General features: G+C 37.1%; 1 protein-coding gene across 1 annotated transcript in view; it reads right to left on the bottom strand.

Moving 5' to 3' along the window:
- The window catches only part of TUSC3 (tumor suppressor candidate 3), a 142,902-nt gene that overhangs the window by 82,213 nt on the left and 38,334 nt on the right, over positions 1-22,355 (bottom strand). The window contains exon 2 of the mRNA XM_081332959.1: positions 8,911-9,080. Within this exon, the coding sequence (XP_081189085.1) occupies positions 8,911-9,080 (170 nt within the window). The remainder of the gene's footprint in view (positions 1-8,910; positions 9,081-22,355) is intronic.

Here is a 22,355-nt window from a genome sequence, read left to right as displayed (position 1 = left end):
CTAGCATATTAAGGATATTAACCCAAAATGGAAGAGAAAGACAGACCAAAAGAAGCCTTAAAGTCACCTTCTAAATAATATTTTGTGTAATGCTCAGTGCCTTAATAGACACATGAAAATATAACAATGGAATTTTGCACTCATTCCTAGTAAACCTTTCCCTAAACTGAAGCCTCCAAGATGGATTACAATTTCCACCTAGCATAGCCACTTAGGTTTTGAGAATTGCAATTTCAACATAACTTGGAGAAGGCCAGTTTCATTAGAACCTAACTTTGATCAATGGATAAATCAAATTAACAAAAATAGCAAAAATTACTACAGTGGCAGGAGGGGCAATAGGATGAACTGATTCCCTAAATCTTATGTACATACACCTCCAGACACAGCATGTTTATTAAGCCTATGAACAAACATGAGCATATGAAGGAATACATAGATAGCCAAGCTATACAGTATATGTAGATGTCCATCCCTAACCAATTTATTCCATTCTAAGAGAAAAAAGGCCATGCAGTTTCTTTTAAGAAAATAGATATAGAATTCTTTATTGTCAACTGGTGATTGGACACACAAGGAATTTGTCTCCAATGCATAAGCTTTCAGTGTACATAAGCAACAAGTGATAAATCATGATTATAATCATAAAATACATTCATCATAAATCATAAGGTACAACACTCAGTGATGATCATAGGATACTAAATAAGCAATTAAAATAAGTCATACTAGGATACTGCATACAAAAATTAACATAAATCATAAGATACAAGCAACAAAGTTATAGTCATAAGAAGATAAGGAATAGGTAATAGGAAGGATGAGAAGGATAATAGTAATATAGCCCTACTCAGTAGTTTGACAGTGTTGTGGTAATTAGTTGTTTAGCCGAGTGATGACATGGGGGAAAAACTGTCCTTGTGTCTAGTTGTTTTGGCGTGCAATGCCCTATAATGTCATCTTAGAGAAGAAGTTGAAACAGTTTATGTCCAGGATGCGAGAAGTTTGCAGATATTTTCACAGCCCTCTTTCAGCTCGTGCAGTATACAGGTCCTCAAAGGAAGGAAGGAAGGAAGGCTGGTAGCAATTGTTTTTTCTGCAGCTCTGACTATCGGTTAAAGTCTGTGTCTGTCTTGTTTGGTTGCAGTGCCAAACTAAACAGTTATAGAGGTGCAAATGACAGACATTATGATATTGATTCCAAAGCAACTGATCTTAAAAATTTATAAAATGCAAAAGAACTATTTTTCATACACTCTTCTAGTGGCTTTAGATCATGTGTCGATGGCCCTCATAGAATACTCAGTTATTTGGTTCCCTCTGCAAACAAGTTCTTCACCCACTTGTTTCTGTGCTAAGGGACACACTTATAAGGACACTTGGAGATGAATGAAATCAGAGACTAATGAAAGCATCAAGCAGATGGGAGCAGTCTGATGGCTTGATTTTTTGCAGTTACTCTTAGATGCTCTAAACTGGAAAAATGGGATATTAATATCTCTCGTGTAAAGGTGTTTTAACTGTAGAAGGCAGTAATTTTTATTTTTTTTTTACATTTTATTTCATTACATTTTTAGATATTTAACCAATACTATATTTCCTTTGGGCAATGGCTACACTATAACTAAGCAAGAATCAATATTAACACAATCTTTATTACAGATTATAAATGTAACATCAAGGCTATTAGATAATGATCCACAAACTTTTAACAATTGTTCATTCTCTGCTCAGGAGAAACATCCACATATAAATCTTAATATAAATGAACACTGAGAAGCCCCTTTCCAGTGTAAAGACAGTTCTACCCTGCCACTTTCGTATCCCAAACTCACAGAAACAGATTGAAAAGGATCCACAATCAGTTTACAAATGAAACTTAGGAAAATTAACCACAATAAACATCCTGTACCCAAGCCACTGTAGATTCAACAGTGATAACAATTGCATCACGTCTAGTCAATACAAAAGGGCAAGATAAAACAGAACAGTAGTCAAGCACTTGGCACATGTTATCTGGGATAGGGAGGAAGAGCTGCAAAGCTGTTAAGTACACAACTCACTTATAGGGCCTGAAAGTTAACAGCCAGGAGCAAGGGTAAAATAAGATCTACCCCAAAAGAGAAATGGACCCACAGTATCTGTTTGTATGAATGTATACCTATACAAACATGAGGCTCAGATTGATTTCTACTGCAATGCAGCTACACCAGAAATGAATAAATTCAGCTCTCCAATATTGTAAACATCATGGGAAAACAGAAGCCAAAGTGCTGCAGAATTTTTGCACTGAATTCCCCTAAGGTAGTACTGAGGATATAACTGAACAGCTGATCTATGTATATTCAGCACAGTTGTCTGATGATGGGAGGCTTTTCAGACATGCAACTACTTCCACATTTATTTGGTAACATTTATTTATTAGATTTATAGCCTACTTTCTTTCAGGAGCTCAAGACAGAGTACCACCAAGTCCATTTTTCCCTTTCCCCTCAATCATGACCCTCTAGGGTATTTTTGGCTAAGAGAGAGAATAATTGCTTAAACCTGGTTCTCTTATGCCAATCCAACACCTTCAGTACCAAATCACACTGCTTAAGGCAGGGGTTTTCAAACTTGGCCCTTTTATGACTTGTGGACTTCAACTCCCAGAATTCCTCAGCCAGCCAGCCAGCCTAAGGAAATCATTGCTGCATTGCAGTTCACAGGAAAGCTTTTCACATATGCACACCTTGCTACTGCAGATAGGCATGTTATACAGTACTTCACAACCTACAACCATTTGTTTAGTGACCTTTCAAAGTTACACAGTCATTGAAAATGTGACTTTTTCACACATATGATCATTGCAACATCCCCATGATCACATGATCAAAATTAGGGTGCTTGGAAACTGGCATGTATTTATGATGGCTGCCATGTCTCTGGCTCATGTTTAGTGACCTTTCAAAATTACACAGTCATTGAAAATGTGACTTTTTCACACATACTGTATGATCATTGCAACATCCCCATGATCACATGATCAAAATTAGGGTGCTTGGAAACTGGCATGTATTTATGATGGCTGCCATGTCTCTGGCTCATGTTTAGTGACCTTTCAAAATTACACAGTCATTGAAAATGTGACTTTTTCACACATACTGTATGATCATTGCAACATCCCCATGATCACATGATCAAAATTAGGGTGCTTGGAAACTGGCATATATTTATGATGGCTGCCATGTCTCTGGCTCATGTGATTACCTTCTGCAACCAATGGGGAAGCCTGATTCACTTAACAAGTACAGTGATACACTTAACAACTGTTGCAAGGAAGGTTGTAAAATGGGACAAAATTTACTTAGCAACTATCTTGCTTAGCAAAGGAAATTTTGGAATCAATTGTAGTTGTAAGTCAAAGACTACCTATACTCATAGACAAATGGCTACTAGTAACATTACCAACATGGCCTGAAAAATAGAGAGGCTGCTCAACATTGCTTGCATGTTGTAATCTGCATCTTGCATAAATGCACTGTCTGAAGGGTCTCATATTCTGCTTGGTAGATCTGAGTGGTCCCAAAGACCTCCAAAGTAGTGCCAATATCCTTACACATTATACTGTGCAATGTCATCAAGTCTTACTGAGGCCTGCAACAATCTTGGCTTGCAGAAAGGAAATTATCTATGCATGTATACTAAAAGCTCATTACTTATCATCCACATTACCTTTTACAAGCAATTGCCTAAATCAGTAGCTGTATGTGGTAAATCTGATGTTGGCCTATGTTCAGGGGATCATAAACATGTTTAAGAGCTTATCCCTAAGATGTTGCATCTTTGCTAAAGTAATGAGAAATAAACAGCTCCACAGGAAATTTGCAGTGAACACAAAGTGGAATGCCTTCTCTACATTTTACCCAGTTCAGGAGAAGACATAGGGAAATTCCAGACCTTATGCTGAATCTATGATCTCAAGATATTGCAGAACTGTAATACCCAACATGGATAATGGTAGGAATGGGAATTGTAGGTCAGTAGCATTAGAAGGGAAAGAGGATTCCTTCCTTCACATAGATTAAAACCAGTAAAATACAAGCCTCAAAAGGCCTGATCCCATAAATCCTGAGGGGAAAAAAACACCACATGCGAAGGGACAGCAACTAGAAAGTGTGGTTTGTTTCTTCCTAATAAATAAAATATTTCCCTTCTTACCGGCAGTTATTCCAAGACTGGACAGACATTGGGCAGCAAATTTTGGTTTATTTACCTGTGAGATTAAGAATGATTATATTCTCTTCAATGTTCACCACCAACAGGGAAGATCAACTTGGGTATAAAGATCTGGATATCAATGTCTTTTAGTAATGACCTTGAATCTTGCTCCTCTATTTTTTTCTCCACTTATTGTGTATTGTCTCCCTTAGTTTGTAAACTCTAATCGTAAGCCCTTGCCTTTTACGATTATTGATGTGAACTTTTATAAGAAATAATTATTTCTCTGAAAAGCAATATAAACTGAAATAAAAGAAAAAAGAGGAAAGATTAGAGGAAAATGAAAAGGCAGGAAGCATGCCATGAACTGCTGGGAGAGTTGACATTAGACTCTATTACAGTTAAACTAGTAATATACTTTCAGATATCTCACAGTGACAGTTTCTAATTTTACTCATTTACTTGATACAGATACAATCCAACTTTCGCTAGTTGTAGCTACAGCTTGAATAGCAGCTTTTTGATGGAGGAGATTGCTTTTCCACTACATTTGCTGAACAAAATTGATAGTTTCACTTAGCTATCTTCCAGAATAGGAGAGGAAAATCCTTACTTTCCAGGGGCTAATCATCATTAGCTTTCAAATGATCAAGTGAGTCTTATGAGGCAGACCTAAGTGATGCACTGACTTATTTCATTAGTGATCAGTGGGATTACCTTAGGTGATCAAAAGATCACCCTCCTTACTTTTATCCCAATAACCTGGATATGGAGGGTAGTGGTGATAACCATGTTTAATTGATACCCCAGGCTCTCAAGGTCAGCTATAGCTCAAATCCACATTTTAAAAAACCCAATATGAAGAAATGAGAATCATAGAACCTGACTAATTACAGCAATTAAGCAAGGCTATTTACTTTGCATAATTTATTTTTCTCATGCTGGTCCCTGGAGAAGCAAAGATTATTAGCAAGCATTGGTGCCTTGGCCTTGTATTCACTATCATTCTGTTTTCAGAGATTGGCAACACACAATATTTGGCTTCCAAACCATAAGGTTTGCAAATTCTTAAAGAAAAAAAAAGCACTCGAGAGAAGGTTCTCAATTCATTGGATTCTGCAGTTTATACATAATGGCATGATTATAGAAGATAGAAAGAAAATAGTCAAAACCAACATTCCCTCTGATTTCTCTGCATCATTCTCCTTTCCTAAAACAAACATATACTGTTATGCTTTTCATTCCAAAAGGTATCTGTGTATTCTCCAGGAGAGATTCTCTAGACAACAGGTTTTTTTAATACCAGCAATTAATGCTAAAACCTGAACATCATTTTAAAAACTGAAAATATTCTTCACACTTTTAATACTTCAAATTCAAAGCATGAATATACAATATAGTGAAACAATGATATTCTACAAAAAGAGGATCACAGATCTTAACTCTCTGAATATATCTAACCACTTCAAAGCAATTCTAACATAAAGCATAAGTCATTAAAATGTCTATGTGTTCCTAATTTAATTACTGTAAAACAGTATATAGGCACTACGTTTTTCAGCAAACTTCATACATGACCAGAATTTATCTTCTATAATATTTCTTAAACAATTAAGCAATTAAAAGTTGGGAAATTCTAATATGTATATATTAGAATTTCCCAACTTTTAATTGCTTAATTGTTTAAGAAATATTAACTTTCTGTTATTATTTTCAGGTAGAGCAATGCCAACTTCATTAAATTCATATTTTTTCCTGCAGCAAAGCTGAGATCTTAAATCCAAACTATTGTAAATGTTTTGAACTAGAAGCAATGAGTTGTTTCTTTTTTTAGAAGTCCAGCCACATTCTTGTGAAATGATGAGCTTGCAGTCCTAATATTTATTTAGAGATGGATTTAACTTAAATTAATGGGATATATTCACAGCCTATGGCATGTGGAAGATGAATCTTAAACCCTCTTCTTCCCCACCCCTGCAGTAAATGGGATCCTTTTATGAAATGACAATATTTATGCAGTATAAAATCCCATGAACAAAAAGATTTACACTAAGATCAGCATAATGGAATGTGTTGCTAGCTCTTTCATGTAATAATCAGGGTAGTAAGCATTTAAAGCTGCTCTGATCATTCCTGATCTTCAACCTCCTGAGGATAAAGCAGTTTCTTGGCAACAAACAATAAGCCCCTTTACTATTTGCCAAACCAATTCTGTCATGCCAACCTGTCACTCAAAAAAGGCACTACAGGAGCCTGTTCAGAGATTATTTCCTGGAAAAAGAATACAGAAGGTGAACACAATGAGGAACTATATGGACATATAAATGCCCAGAAAAGCCCAACAGAGCTCAGCATGTACCAAATCCTGGCAATCATTTCCTGCCCAAGCAAGTCTTAAGGCAGGCCTGGGTACTGCCAAAACTCCAAGTGTATGCTTATATGTACCTTTAGCAATTCCCACAGTGTGCAACAACTCATGAATATGTCTGCTCTCTTCAGCATGCTGCAGAGAACACAGGATACATCGAGTGCTTCTGCAGTTGCACAGACTAAAACCTTTTTTTTTTCTCTCCTAACAATGAATTTCACCTTTCCAGCCCAGCAACAAGAACACTCAAATCTAATCCAAACTATGAAATTCAGAAACTTAACTAGGTAATTAAAATACAAAAATAAATTTGGTGATATATCTTAATCATGTTTCCCTTCCAGGATCACTCTTTCTGATAGAATCATCCCATCTGGGGCACTTATTTCCCTTTGTCTCATAACGTTCAGGAGAGACTCAATGAAGCAGCAGCAGCAACAGCCTCCTTCCCCAGCCAGCCATACTTTGCCAGTAGGCGCCCCAGTTACTCCCTTGTCCTTCCTCTTTCCACAGATAAGACTGCACCATTTTCCATTCCCTCACGATCCTCCGAAAAGCCCTACTGAAGCCTCTTCCTCCTCCTCTTCCTCAGTTAACCCACAGAACTGCCTGCCACTTTGCTGGAGGGAGGTGGAACAAAGGAAGCCATGGACTACTAGATAAACTACACCCCCACTCTCCATTCTAGCATGTGTCCAAAGGACCCATCCCTCCAGTAAGGAAGAGGGCTTACCCATGGCACTACTCAGTCAGCCCTACCTTGGCAGCAGGCATCAGCGTCATTCTTTTATTCTTCCCTCACTGGTAATTGCTATTAAGATATTTCAAATTTGGGGCTCAGTTCCTAAGCAGCCAATGGTTAGTCACTTGCCAGGACTTGCCACCAGCTGATTGGGTGCAGAGACCAAAGGAGAGGAGGAAGAAGTGGGCCTACACCCTTGCCAACTTCCCTTGTGCCCTACAACCTACAGGTTTCCAGGAAGTATAATCAGAAGATGTGACGGTGTTATCATAGGCACAACTTTGCCAAATTTCAATCCAATGGCAGTCATGGAGCCATGCATTCTGTAGTTTGTATTATGTTGCCCCAAAAATTATTACTATATGATGCACTATTTCATCCAATTAAAAGTAACAAGGTATCAACAGACACAAGAATTTCAGTAGTACAGAGATTGAACTGTATAATGGATATTGCTTTTATGAAATTTTTACTGACTGCTGTATTTTTATCTATTCTAGAATTTGTTATGTATTGGTTTAGTGTTATAAATCACTATTAAGTTGTAAGATTTAGTGACATATAAATTAAATAAATAAACTGCATCAAGTTCAATGCAAAATAGTAAGTTCCCATCTACACAACTGCCAATGAAGGAAAACACTGCTTCTTTTTTAGATAGCATATTTTCATACAGTTTTAAGCATACTCTTCTTTCCCCCCGCCCCCCAACCAGCCACTCTTTCATACATACCGTACTCTCCACAACAATGACTGCAAGTCATAGAAAAGAGGTTCCAATATGTTACAAAAATATCTGGAGTAAATAGAAACAGGAACAAAGATCCAAGCAGAAACCTATGAAAGGTCAATTATGCTTTTAAAAATATGCTACCAAAAGTGTTTAAAATTAAAAGCAAAATTGGAAGTTGCTGGATTTGGTAATAATTTACTTTAAAAATAGAAAATAATTCATGTTTCACCCATTTCCTGCAGACATACAGGAGGAAATTCAGCAATGGGTTGGGATTTTATTGTTGTTGTAAATATATTTACCTATTGTTTTAGCTTGGGCATTTTGTTTAATTCTTTTTTAACTTTTGTATCTTTGTACTTTTATATGTTTGCCCTGTTCACCGCCCTGAGTCCTTCGGGAGAAGGGCGGTATACAAATAAAATTATTATTATTATTATTATTATTATTATTATTATTATTCGGTCCAGATGCTATATGGATTGTATAAATTCTCACATGGTCCAAACCTGACAGTAGATCAGGCCATTAGCAGAAGGAAGAGCAGATGGAAACTGTACTGCATCTCCTCTAAACAAAGAATCTCTTCTTACTCTTTACATGGAACTGGTAAGATGAAGAGAATCAAGAAATTTTAACACTATTATAACTTTTATAAACTTTCATAAAGACTTTTTTAGCTTTTCTACAATAAATTCACTTTATCAGACTTTATTTATTTTTCATGTCTGTATGGCTGCCCATCTGATAAAATAAGTGACTTCTTGGACTGTTTTGTGACACTCTGTCTAACCTATTAGGGGGAAATGCTAGATGTGCCAATTAAGTAGCTAAGAAACTTTTAATAGAGGAGAGAAGAGGACTTACCTGCAAACTGAGCATTGTCTCTGTGGCTGCAAAGCTGTAAACATCACAATCACTGAATAGTTGCGAGGTGGCGCCTTCACAAACCTTCTGAATTTATCTCCATTCATACGGATGACTGAGCGCCTTGAACTCCATTCAATAAGCTGTTCCACCTTCTCTGCTAAAAGATTCTGAAATCAAGCACAAAGATAAAGGCGTTAAAAAAGTTTTATATGCCAGGATGCTGCCATAAATATATATTGGCAAAATTTGTATACTATACTTCTGGAGTCACAAGTCATAAATGCTTCTGCTAGAATAATTTCATACTGCCATTTCCCTGGTTGGTTTAAGGAGACATTATAGTAGTATCAGCTCATGATTTTTTCTGAAATAATGATGTCTGAAAGAACAGAACAGGACTGAGTAACATAAGCAACTGCAGGTGCCTCCTTTCAAAAATAGAATCTAATAAATTACAAAATTACTATATTCCATAGGTTAATTAAAATCCCACATGTATTCAGTAAAATCTCTGAAAATTTTGGCCATTTGAACGTAATTAGAAGGGACATGGAGGTCACTCTGCACCCAGAACTGAAAAAAGATTATTAAAACCTGGAACAGTATCTTCTATTCATATCAAAGCTTCTTGAAAAGCTATTATTTAACTAGGCATATGTAGTGCCAATTTTGTACTATTGAAATACAAAAGTATAATAGAGTTAAGTGCCATAACAAAGTGCCAGAATTCCTCTTTCTCCCCCAACAGCCAAAGAAATGCATATTTCACTGGTTAGTGGGCTGCCACAACATGTATTAATAGCAGCTGTCAATCCATAATAAAGAAATTATGTAAGATAACAATACAAAGCCTATATATTAGAAGGATATAGATGATGTGAAGATTTGATTCTATAAATCTGACCATTCTGAAATAACTCTTTTGTCCAGTTCACCACCTGGGATCAGACCAGATACTCCACCATTTGCCTGGTTCTTCCAGCTTTTTACTCCTTAGCTTCTGGATTTTTTTATTGGCCTTCATGCCACTCACCTGGACAAACTTAGCATCTGCAACTATGGAGGCAAATCACAAAACCTATTTGCCCCCAATTATATTAAGTACAGTATTTCTGGATGTCACTCTGCAGATCTACAATTATGAATAATGATCTTTCAAAACTGTCTTCCAGCCACCTAATATAATAATAACCTCCCTATTTGATTAAGATGGGCAGCCATATAAATTTGCAAAATGAATGAGTGAATGAAAAAAAAGCAAGTATTCGGAAATTACACATGTTGGTTCTCTCAACAGGGAATGATAAACATGAAGGGGTCCTTGGTTAGTTGTTTTCTTGCAGATGTTTCATTACCCAAACCTTCATGGGGCAAAAGCCACTATGGATTTATAGAAAATAATACAACAGTTTCCTGTTACACTTTTTCAGAGTACACAGTAAACACCCATTGGTTGGCCAAAATGGCAGCCTCTGAGTTGCCAACAGATTTATAGATGGTAAATTTAGGATTAAGATGAGAGGATTATCACAGGATTAGAGAGTTGGTGAGTTCCTACCAATATGAAACAGATGATTTGGAATAGCTTGTCATGTTATCAAGGTTGAATGGATAATGCATCCTGTTCTGAATAAAATTTCTGGTATCTCTGTTGACACAGGATACTAAGATTTACATAAATCTCACAAATATAACTGTGGCCTCTGCTTGTCCAGTTATGTTGGATGCTTTTTAAGTTTTAAACATTTGGACATAGACAAGAACCTTGAAGAGATGAGGCTTGATAAAAGCAGTCAAGACGTAAAATCTAACTAAAGGGCTGGTAGTAGAAAACATGAATTCCATCATATAAACAATTTTCAAAAACCTTCAATATTTCATTTTTATCAAAATGTCTGAGCACACTGTGACATCTCAATATCATCCTACGATGACAATGATTATTTGGATGGTGGTGTGTTTCTAATAGTTTGAGAAAGTTTTACTGTATTGAAAGTTCTAACATAGCTTTAAAATAGCTTCAAAAGAAAATGCTGGCCACAACACTTTTAATCCAGGAGGGCAAAAATATCAGCCTCCTATATTGACACCATCACTCTGCCCAGTGAAGTCCTCCAAAGGGTGTCTTTTCACTATAGCCCAGCCATTAGCTTGATGCATTTGATAATGTTTGAAGCCTGGATACAGGTTACTGCCAGCCACACAAATAGACTAGAACATAGAATCAACTCCAGAAGAATTATATTTTATTGAGATAGGCTATAATAATAGAGCCTAAGGGACAGTTTGTGGTATCCCTCTTATCTTTCTTATAACTTAGTGAATCTGGGAGATGTTTGAAGGCCACTTCAAACATTATCTAGCTTCTCAGAAATTAAACTACAGTATGTATCATTCCCCTTTGCCTTGGTAACAGTTGTATATTTCTGTCAATGTCATCTCCAACATTGCAGTCCAGAACAACACAGAATAACAGAGTTCGAAGGAACCTTGGACGTCTTCAAGTTTAACCCCCTCCTCAAGCAGGAGACCCTATACTATTTCAGACAAAATGCTGTCCAGTCTCTTCTTAAAAGCCTCCAGTGATAGAGCACCCACAACTTCTGAAGGCAAGCTGTTCCACTGATTAATTGTTCTGCAGGAAATTTCTCCTTAGTTCTAGGTTGCTTCTCTCCTTGATTAGTTTCTATCCATTGCTTCCTGTCTTGCCTTCTGGTGCTTCGGAAAATAAGTTGACCGCCCTCTTCTTTCTGGCAGCCCCTCAAATATTGGAACACTGCTATCATCTCACCCCTAGTCCTTCTTTTCACTAGATTAGACATACCCAATTCCTGCAATTGTTCTTCATGTTTTAGTCTCCAAGCCATAATCATCTTTGTTGCTCCTCTCTGCACTCTTTCCAGAGTCTCAACATCTTTTTGATATTGTGGTGACCAAAACTAGATGCAATATTCCAAGTGTGGTCTTACTAACCATGGTACTAACACTTCATATGACCTTGATTCTATCCCTCTGTTAATGCAGCCTAGGATTGCACTGGGTTTTTTGGTGGCTACAGCAACCAATAAATTTAAATAAATAAGAAAAAAATAATAATACAGGTACACATGATCAACTTGACAAATAATTTATGCTGGGAAGTACATGTCAAAATGTACAAAATCCCTGTTAGTTCTGCTGGACCTCTCAGTTTTATTCACTGATTAATAATGATAAAAACAACGCTGAATGATATTAAGGAGAAATTCTATGGATGGAAACTCACAAAAAATAAAATCAGTTAATGTACATGTAAATAAGATGCCATCCAACAAATATGCATGCATAATACCATGTAAAGAAAGCTGAATACGATAAATGGCAGGCTGGAAGAGCCAATGAAAAACATCTTAAGTGGCTAGCAACCTACTGACTTTGTGACCAATAACTCAAGATAAAATGTATACAATCTGAACAAGGCATTGTTTCTTTAGAGTATGACAGCCATATACTGGCAACTGATCAAAGGAATTCAACAGACAGTTAAGACTGTAGAAAGAACAACTACAAACAGCCTGCCTTCAATAGAAGACATGTATATTGTGTGGGTTAGGAGGGATGAGAAGATACCTGCAGACACCTTAGATCCTGGAAATAAATTGTTTCGCCTCCTCTCTCGGGCATGCCAAAGCAACTAAACACAAGGACAGTTTTTTCCCCCTCATGCTGAACACCTAATTCTCACAGTGCTAATGTCTATGTGTGTTTACCCATATAATGTCTATGTGTGTTTACCCATATAATATGGCTGTAGTATTATTATTTATCCTTATTATTTTCTTTACTCCCCCTCTTATTGGTATTATTATTATTATTGTTATGTTGCTTCTTCATGTACACTGATAGCGTCTACATTGGAGCCAAATTCCTTGTGTGTCTAACCACGCTTGGCCAATTTTTATGAAGAGAATTGCTGGCATAATCTCTCTGGAACAAAGGAGAGGTTGTATCATCCATGTGACCCAGGACAGCTGCTCATGTTCTGTACCAGCCTGCTACCGGCCCTGCAGAAAAGGCAGGGACAACCCCTTTACAAACGGCAAGAGGCTGGAATTACGCCTGCCAAATTTATTCACATAAAACAGAGCAAGACAAGACACCAACCATAAAACACGAGCTAAGAAGCAGGAACAATCCAAGGGGTTGCCTTCAGCAAACCAGCCCTCCCACACATTCCCCTTAAATACAGTTCAGGGCGTGGCCTCTCTGTGCCCCCTTCCGAGGTGCCCCATTGCCTTCCTCTGTTTACTCCTGACTGACTGCCTCCTGCGTCGGGCGTCCTTGAACAGGGCCAGCTGTGGGTCATCTTCATCTACGCTGTCAGGCTCACACAGCTGGGTCTGCATCGTGACCAGATGAGAGGGGCCTTGCTGGGGGCTCTCATCAAGCTGTCCAATCCCCTCAGCAAGCTCTTCAACACCCCCCTCCTCCTCCTCTGAGTCGTCCAACCCAACTGCCGAACCCACAGGCTGACCCTGAATCACAACAGCTCATGAGTAGACAGCAGAAACAATTACGGTTGCTTTACGCATGGAGTGGTTGAGAGTCAAGACTGCATCACACTCGCACAGCAGTAAGTGTGGGCATAAAGCATGACCGAACTTTATATCTTAATCACCTTTCTGGATTTTTATTTCATTTTATTTGTTGCATATTGGATAAATCAAGACCCTTGGACTGGCAAGGTTTTATTGTATTCATTGAGTGAGTTTCTGCCTCCTTAAAAGACAGTGTTGTAAATTTTATTGTAAAGGTTTCAAAAATACATGATTTTTTAAACTATGCAGCGAATGGGTGTTAAATATATAGATTTTGAAAAGTTAATAACAGATTAAGGGACCAGAGGGATTTGGAATTATGGTTTTGAATTATTTAGAAGATATTTTCTCATTAGAAAAAGGAGATTTCTTTTTGTATTGTTTTATTTTGTTTTATTCTGAAGGCTGGACTTTAGAGCCCAGAGAATAAAGAAAATGTAGCAGAAATTTTTGAGTATCTTTCAACCACATTTTTGGACAGAATGTATCAAATGCTTGATAAAACTGACAGTGCATGTTCTAATGAATTTATAAACCAGCTGCAATGAAAGTCTATGAAATTAATTTAAAGGGGGATTTAAATGTAGTACAACTGAATCTGATGAATGACTTGTTTCCTAAAGGATGTGAGCAATCATTAAACCAGGAAACTGATCTGGGTATTTTTTTTCTTTTGGATAGACAAAAAGCTCTGCTAATACTTGCAAAACTTTTTTAGAAGTGACAAACAAAAGCATAAATTTTATTTATTGATAAAAAAGCAATCTGTTAAAAGTTCTGAAGGATTTTCACTTTGAAACCCAGAACAGCAAACTACCCCTGAGATTTTTTTGGAGGAATTGTAGCTTAATTAAAAAAAAATCAGAGAAGATTTATAAGATTGGCTTGCTTACCAGAATTAAAAGAAGAAAATAGTTGTATCTGGTTGCCTTTCTGGATTTTTGTTCACAATAACTGATTGACACAGCATTTGGACCTTGTTTTCCTTATCTCTAAGAGATTAGCTATGAGGAGAAGAGAGATTATGTTTTGTTTAGAGATGGAGATAAGCTACTAAAATTGTTTTTACCTTCTGTTTTGAAGCAGTAAGTTACTTCTTTTTTTCTCCTTCCTTCCTTCCCTTTCCTTTCTCCTTGTATTTTTGTTTTGTACTGACTTTTATTCTCTTCAGTGATAATTCTTAATAAAATTATTTGGAAAAAATACCATGGATATTGAAGAAAAGAAACAAATAGATCAATGAACAATGAACCCAAAGTTCTCACCCAAAGTAAAAACTACCAGCCTAAAATTATCTTACTTAGGATGCAAAGGCCTAGTTCTCTGGAGAAACTCTAATAATAGGAAAGGTGGAAGGAAAGGGAAGAAGGGATGGCCACCAGTGTTCATGAGTACACAGTTTGAAGACCTGTAGGACCAGGTTAGGTGCAGGTCATCGTGGAGAAAATCTATCTATGTAGTTGCTAAGAGTTGCCACATACTTGCTGGTATATAATCAAACAGCTTTGTATATTTTGTTTCAAAATATAAAACTATATATATAAAACATATCAGTTAATTTCATCCAATTACCCCAAGAAACATCCATTTTAATTGGTAAAGGATCTTTAGGTTCTGAAAAGTAATTAATTTGTATAGAATACCTCCTTTTTAACCAAATATATTAAGATTTTTATCCAAGAACTTTCCCATGTGGAGCCCAGTCATCCTCCCTCATTAATGTCATATTGGTTCAAGCCACTTTCTCTTCTAGCACTTTCAGGCTAACAGATCTTGTTTTCTGAAAAATTGCATATTTAATATATTAAAATCATGCATCACTAAAATTTGGAATTCAGGTGTGAAACCCAGCCTTATCACCTTCTGGAAGACCACAAGATAGCATCTGTGGTACAGTGTCTTTCAAGGGAGACACAGATGGAAGTGAAAGCAGGAAGCTTCTTGGAGACAAACCAATACCACCCCATGCATTCTTAAATGTCCTCAGCCAAAGGAGCAGTCTGAACTTGCACCATTAAATCATGGATATTTTGCTGCCAAACTTGGGGAATGCATTTTTGGGAGTTTTGAAGGTCTCTTGTGGCTTGGCGATTACCCACCAGTGCTTTAAACATTTAAAAAACACCAAGGAAACAGTGAGAATTAAGCAATTAAAACAGAATGTGAACAAGAAATTGACAATCAGAAGGTATCGGGCAAAGCACTATAAGGATTAAAGTGCAAGCTTGAGCTAGAGGAAAGGACCAGAAAAAAAACATACTCCAGAAGAACCAAATGTTTTAACACTACCTCCTTCTCAGAAGGACCCCAAGGTGAATTAGAACAGTCCCATTTTCTGTTCTGTGACTCACTCAATATGGCACACACAGAGATTTCAGTCACATAAGTGAGAAATTGCTACAAGTCAGAATCCAGTTTCAACCCGATTTCAGATATTGTAAGACATGCTCACATAAACAACACTAGATCTACAGATAACCAAATTGTCACTGGGCTTACATTTCTTGAAAAGTGTCTTTTTGTCTCTTAGTAAATACTGCTGAAATTGAGAAAAATGCATATCTTGGGGGAGAGGGAATAGATTCAGGAAGACAGCACATAAATGCTACAAAAAAATTTGTGTAACCAAAACATGGCACACTGAATAAGGAACTGGCATCATACAGATTCAACTGCAAATATTTCAACCAACATTATTAGCACAAACACGGTGCTGATTATAGCAAACAAAAAAAGAACACATAACCACAATGAAGTTGTTAGGACAGAAGTACTTATTTGTGCCTTTAGAATGAACCATACATTTGACTGGGTACACAAAGAAATAATTCACTAAAGCAACAGCAGAAGAGCCAAAGAATTCTTGAAAGCCATGAACTCAAATGAAGCAACCATTATCAGAATAATAAAACTAGAAAAGAAATTACCTCCCAATCAGGTGTAAGATCTAAACCGTTAACAAACTGACAAGGCAGGCTCAATAGAACAGAATTAATACCATGACTCACTAATAATCAATGAATAGTTTCCAAGAAGTATCCAATCACCAACCAGTCTCAAAGAATTCAAATTCCACCTTGACTGTAAATAGGGCAAAGTAAACCTCACTCCTAGATTCTTGCATTAAGGAAGCCTTGCTGGAACAGACGGTTGTTTGTAATAATTGTAATCTACATTTCAGTAGATTACAAGGATCTGCTGCAAAAAGGTATGTACAAATTGGAATATTTGATTTTGAATAAGACTTTCAAATTTTTCAGGTATAAATGTGGTTTGTGGCCGCATAACAGAGTGAGTGCCTGTTACTCGTCCCAGCTTCTGCCAACCTAGCAGTTCGAAAGCACGTAAAAATGCAAGTAGAAAAATAGGGACCACTACGGTGGGAAGGTAACAGCGTTCCGTGTGCCTTTGGCGTCTAGTCATGCCGGCCACATGACCACGGAGACGTCCTCGGACAAGCGCTGGCTCTTCGGCTTTGAAACGGAGATGAGCACCGGCCCCTAGAGTCAGAAACGACTAGCACGCATGTGCAGGGGAACCTTTACCTTTACCTTTACTATAGGTTATAAGACATTTCTTTTTCTTTAAATAAACTTTAAATTCCCTCCAATTTCAGATTTCTTCTTCTAAATTTTCTACTTCTGTATATATTTCTCTTTGAACTGTTTGAAGAATCTTTTCCTTTCTCTTTTTCTCATTTCATTGCTATAACTTTATGTATATATTTCCTAAGTTCAAAATGATTAATCATTTTCTTGTTTATTAGCAGACCTACTATGACTCTCTACCCAAAAACTACTACTAGAAGGAAAGGATTTATTTATAACAACATTTACTGAACCAGTATGCACATTTTTCTATTCCAAGAAATGAAGGGCAGCATATTTTTTAATGGTTTTTAATCAAATGTTCTCAAAAACCTACTCTTGAAATTGCTTTGATAAGTAATTAACCACAGCTCGCTTAAGGAAGGTCAACATGTACTTTTTATTGGCCACCCAATCTGAGCAGCCTGTTCCATGAAGAACCTGAATTCATTAATCCATTTCTGTGTGCATTAATACCTTTATTATGAGACACACTAGTCAATATTAGGAAACAAAATAAAATGGAGGCAACAGGATATTCAGCTGAGTATAACACTAATGTAGTAAAGGCAAGGTATGCTGCTCAGTACTCAAAGAAGAGAAGACAAGATAATATATATTTGCTGCTTTGAAGATGAGAAAATTAAACTGCTTCAAATCATGGGACATTACTAGAAAAATACAGCATAGTATTACATAAAAGTGAACTGATGGAAGCAAGGCTTTGATAAGATACAGCTTATAGGGAAGATCTCTCTGAGAAAGAGAGAAAGAGAAGGAGAGAGGGAGAGGGAGAGAGAGACCACTTGCCACCACCACCACGTTTTCCAAATACAGGAATGCCAGGTCTTTCATACTTTGCTTATGAAATATCTGGGAAGGAAACAGATTTTTGTTCTGCTTGATTCTACTTGAGAGAATCAAATACAAAACAAAAGGAGACTTCAAGAAAGAAGCTAAGGGTTAGCTAAAAAGATTTCTCTATTGTACAAACATTCTTCTAGCTTGGACAAGTCAGGCACATGCCACAGCTCCAAACAATCCCTATATGCATCCTTTCCACAGAGAAATGCCGATGCTTATACCTTTAAAACACTAAGTTGCATACTGGAAAATTCCATTTTGGAACTTTGGAAAAATTGGAATATTTGTACAATTATTGCAAAACAAACTTTTAAACACAGCTCTCACATTTGTTAATTTAAAAACTAAAGTTCTTTTTTAAAGATTTATCATTTAACACATATACAGATAGTCCTCGACTTATTCCCACAATTGGGACCAGAAATTTAATTGCTAAGCAAGGCTGTTGCTAAGTGAGTCATGGCCGATTTTATAACCTTTTTGCCATGGTTGTTAAGTGAATCGCTACCACTGTTAAGTGAATCATATGGTTGTTAAACAAATCTGGCTTCCCCCACTGATTTTGCTTGTTGAAAGCCAGCTGGGAAGCTCACAAATAGTGATCACATGAGTCTGGGGAATGCTGCAACTGTTGCAAATACAGGCCAGTTGAACTTTGATCATGTGACTGTAGGGTGCTGTGATGGTTGTAACTACAAGGACTGGTCATAAGTTTTTTTTTCAGCATTTCTGTAACAGAACAGCCATTTGGGGCTGTAAGTAAAGGTCTATCTGAACAACATGTATATGAAAGAAAGTTAAAAGGAAATGTTCAAATCCACATTCAGATGTCACGGAATTGAAACATACAAGCCAGTTTTTCCTACAGTGAACCTCTCCACGTTAGAACTGCAATTTGTATATTTCTAAAAAGAGCCAATTTGGTATAGTGGTTAAGGGAATTAGGTGTCTGAGTTCTAGTCCGATATGAAGGCCAGCTGGGTGAACTTTGGCCAGCTCTTGGCTCTAGGAAACAGGCAATGGCAAAAATTGACATAATATGAATGTGCAACCTATTGATGATTTAAAATATCTTCTGAATCAAAAAAAGTTACTTGTTTTTCTCTCCTTGCTCTATAAATGTCAGAGGCAGATACATTTAGGAATCCAAGAGCAAATTTGTTCTAAGTATAGAAGCATTTGTAACTTATGAGATGTGCATGCAAAAATGACAACATTAAGAAACAGACACACTTCACTATATAAAAGCATAAAAAGCATGATCATTTCCTTTAGCTACAGCCAATGTAAAATGCATTCAGAACTAAACTGCTAAAGCTCCAAATCATTGGGTTCAATGTGATATTAACACAGTTTGACAAGAGATATTGGCTTCTGCATTAATCTATCTTCTTTCATTAAATACCTACATACAAACAGACCATTCTAAAGCTCAAAATGAAATCTAACATTAATATATTCTTTCCCACATACGGAAACAAGAGTACAGGCAGTCCCCAGTTTAAGAATGAGTTCCATTCCCTAACTCTGTCTTTAACCCGAATTTGTATTTAAGTCTCAATGAGGCTACTGGACCTCTACTTCTGCCTACAAGGATGAAAAACAACAAAAACAAACTTGTTATAACTTTGAGTTTTATACCTTAAAACTGAATTAAGAGGCCACAAATGTCCAACAAGGAGAACCCAATTCAAGGAAAATGTACTGGAATTCAATCTCTCATGGTCCTGAAGGGTTACGATTAGGTTTCTTGAAGGGCAAGCGATCTGACTAAAAAGGCCAACAAACTGCTTCCTCAAGCTGACAAACTGCTGAAGCCACACAATGCTTTCACAAATGGCTGAAAATAGGCTATCTATTAAAAACACACACACTATGCTGTGACGCTCATAAAAGCATTGCAGTTTCAATGATTTGTTAACTTGAGGAAAGAGTACTAGAACGGGTTAGCAGTCTGCCATTTTGTAACAGGTAGGGGTTGCTTTTAAGTTGGAAGTTCTTAACTTGGGGACTGTCTGTACTGATGGATGGCAGTCCAATAATGCAACAGAAGGCATTATCTCTTTTTCCTTCAGTCAATTAACCGGAACAGATGTTGGTTAATAGTTAATTAAGTTGCTAGCTGCTTCTATCATTTCAGCTAGTATTCTGATACTATTCTGATCTCATTACCAGATCTCTCTTGAGCCAAAAGTGAAATATTTAATATGTGTAAATGACTTACTTTATAGCAGTCAATTGTTTTTCTTTTCTTTAAAGCATACAGCTTTTCTGTTATTACTGTTTTAATGTCACTCATCTTTCAGAAATCTCAGGCATCCCCATACAATCTACTAACCTGAAATGGACAACTGCTGAACATCAACTATAGAATAGCACTAGGTCAGGGGTAGGCAACCTCAGCTCTTTTATGACTCATGGACTTCAACTCCCAGAATTCTGGGAGTTGAAGTCCATGAGTCATAAAAGAGCTGAAGTTGCCTAGCCTTGACCTAGGTATAAATGTGAACTTTTTCTGAGACACATCTAGTTATGAGCCCTGGTGGCATAGTGGTTACAATGCAGTATAGAAAGCTAACTCTGGCCCTGGTCAGAACATAAATTCTGACCGGCTAAAGGTTGACTCAGCCTTCCATCTTTCTGAGGTCAGTAAAGGTCCCAGATTGTTGGGGGCAATATGCTGATATTTGTAAACTGCTCAGAGAGTGCTGTAAAGCACTATGGAGTGGGATATAAGTCTAAGTGTTATTGCTATCTTGCTGATATTCTGTAGCTATGTCATGAAAACTGCTCACGAGAAGAAATCCAACTTCAAAATAAAGAGACTAGCTCAAGTCTTTGATAAATTGGATCTTGATGGGATGCAAAACTTTTATATGAAAGTCCAGCTGATTAAATGAAGACTAGGATCCATCAAGGAACATTTTAACTTTTCTCTGCATTTTCATGAACTGCTGACAAGATTTTTGGTTTCTGCATATCAATTTTCTGTAATACCATAGAGACTGTGTTGCAATAATTATAATAAAGGATTCAGCTCTTATTCCATTCATAATTTTTAAAAATCAGTTGTTTTAGAATAAAGAATTGAGCTTTTAAAATAACATCTGTCTGCTGCTACATTCTTATTAGTACAATTTCTTTATAAATTAAGAAGTTTGGTTTTATTTTCAACAGCTGGTTCTAATATGGTTATATTTAACTGTAATGATCAGCAGACTTACAATACTCAATTATTACTTTTGGGATGCAATCTTATAATTGCTACTAGTCAGCGGGCCAACATAATAAAGTGGAGAAGGAAGGTTTATATGTTTGCATAGATAATCCTGCAGAAGTTCTTCATTTCAGAAGAGAATCTTTATTTTGCATGAACAATTATTTGAAAATATGAAGGGCAGTCTGTGGGCTCAGATCCTTGTCCTTTTTCTATTTGTTCATTCAAAAATCTCTATTTAGAAAAAAATGTTTAAAATAAACACAATCCTATGTCCTAGTTATTCATCTTGTCCAAGACAATATCAACTGTAAAATAGTATGCAGACAATGCGTTTTTCTTTCTGCTAAAGCTGTGTTAAACCATAATGCACTGAAAATGCCAAGCCCCCACAAAGAAGAATTTGAACAAAATGTTATCCAGACATTTTTGGTGTTCTTTACTTTCACAATCCATTTGGGTTTTACTACTGGCCTTGTGGCCAATCTGAAAACAAACTAAACTGGTATTTCCTACAGCAGGGCTCCCCAACCTATGGTCTCTTGGCCAGCGGGCCGCAGAAACGGCTGGCTGATGTGCTCATATGTGGGCACGCATTCCCCCCACTCATGGCCACAGCCCCATTTGCGCATGCGCATAGGCTTGAACAGAGATGCTAGTGTGGGACGGGTGTCCGCAGCCCATTTGCGCATGTGCCGCTAGCCCAGGTGGTTAGTGCGACCCATTTGCACATGCGCAAAAGGGCCGCTAGCCACTGTGGGGGATGTGCAGCTGTTCACGCATACTCACAGCACCAGCGCATGCCGTGCCAGTGTGCGTGGCCTCATGAATGTGCACACACGTGAGCACCAATTTTGCAGCTGCTCTCCTTTCCTCCAGTCCTCAAGCCCAGAAAGGTTGGAGACCTCTCTTCTACAGAATTAGGCTTGCTCATAAACAAAATTTAAGAGGATTATAGCAAAAAAAAAAAACCTTTGTGAAAAGGAACTGTTTACATTTTAACAAGAATACCGACAGTTTCTGAACTGTCTAATCTGGGTAAGGTGAAAGAGGAAAAGAACTACAAACTGTAAACCTTAATTTTTTGGTATACCTACAAGAACTGCAGACATTGTAGAGGGAGAACTATGGATAGAAAAAATCAGAAGGAATCTGGTAGAACCTTTTCCGATTGCCAAATTTTATTAAAAAGTCATA

This window comes from Vipera berus (assembly GCF_964194415.1).
Source record: "Vipera berus genome assembly, chromosome: 7".
NCBI classification, from domain to species: Eukaryota; Metazoa; Chordata; class Lepidosauria; order Squamata; family Viperidae; genus Vipera; species Vipera berus.
This window is presented reverse-complemented; position numbering and strand designations above follow the sequence as displayed.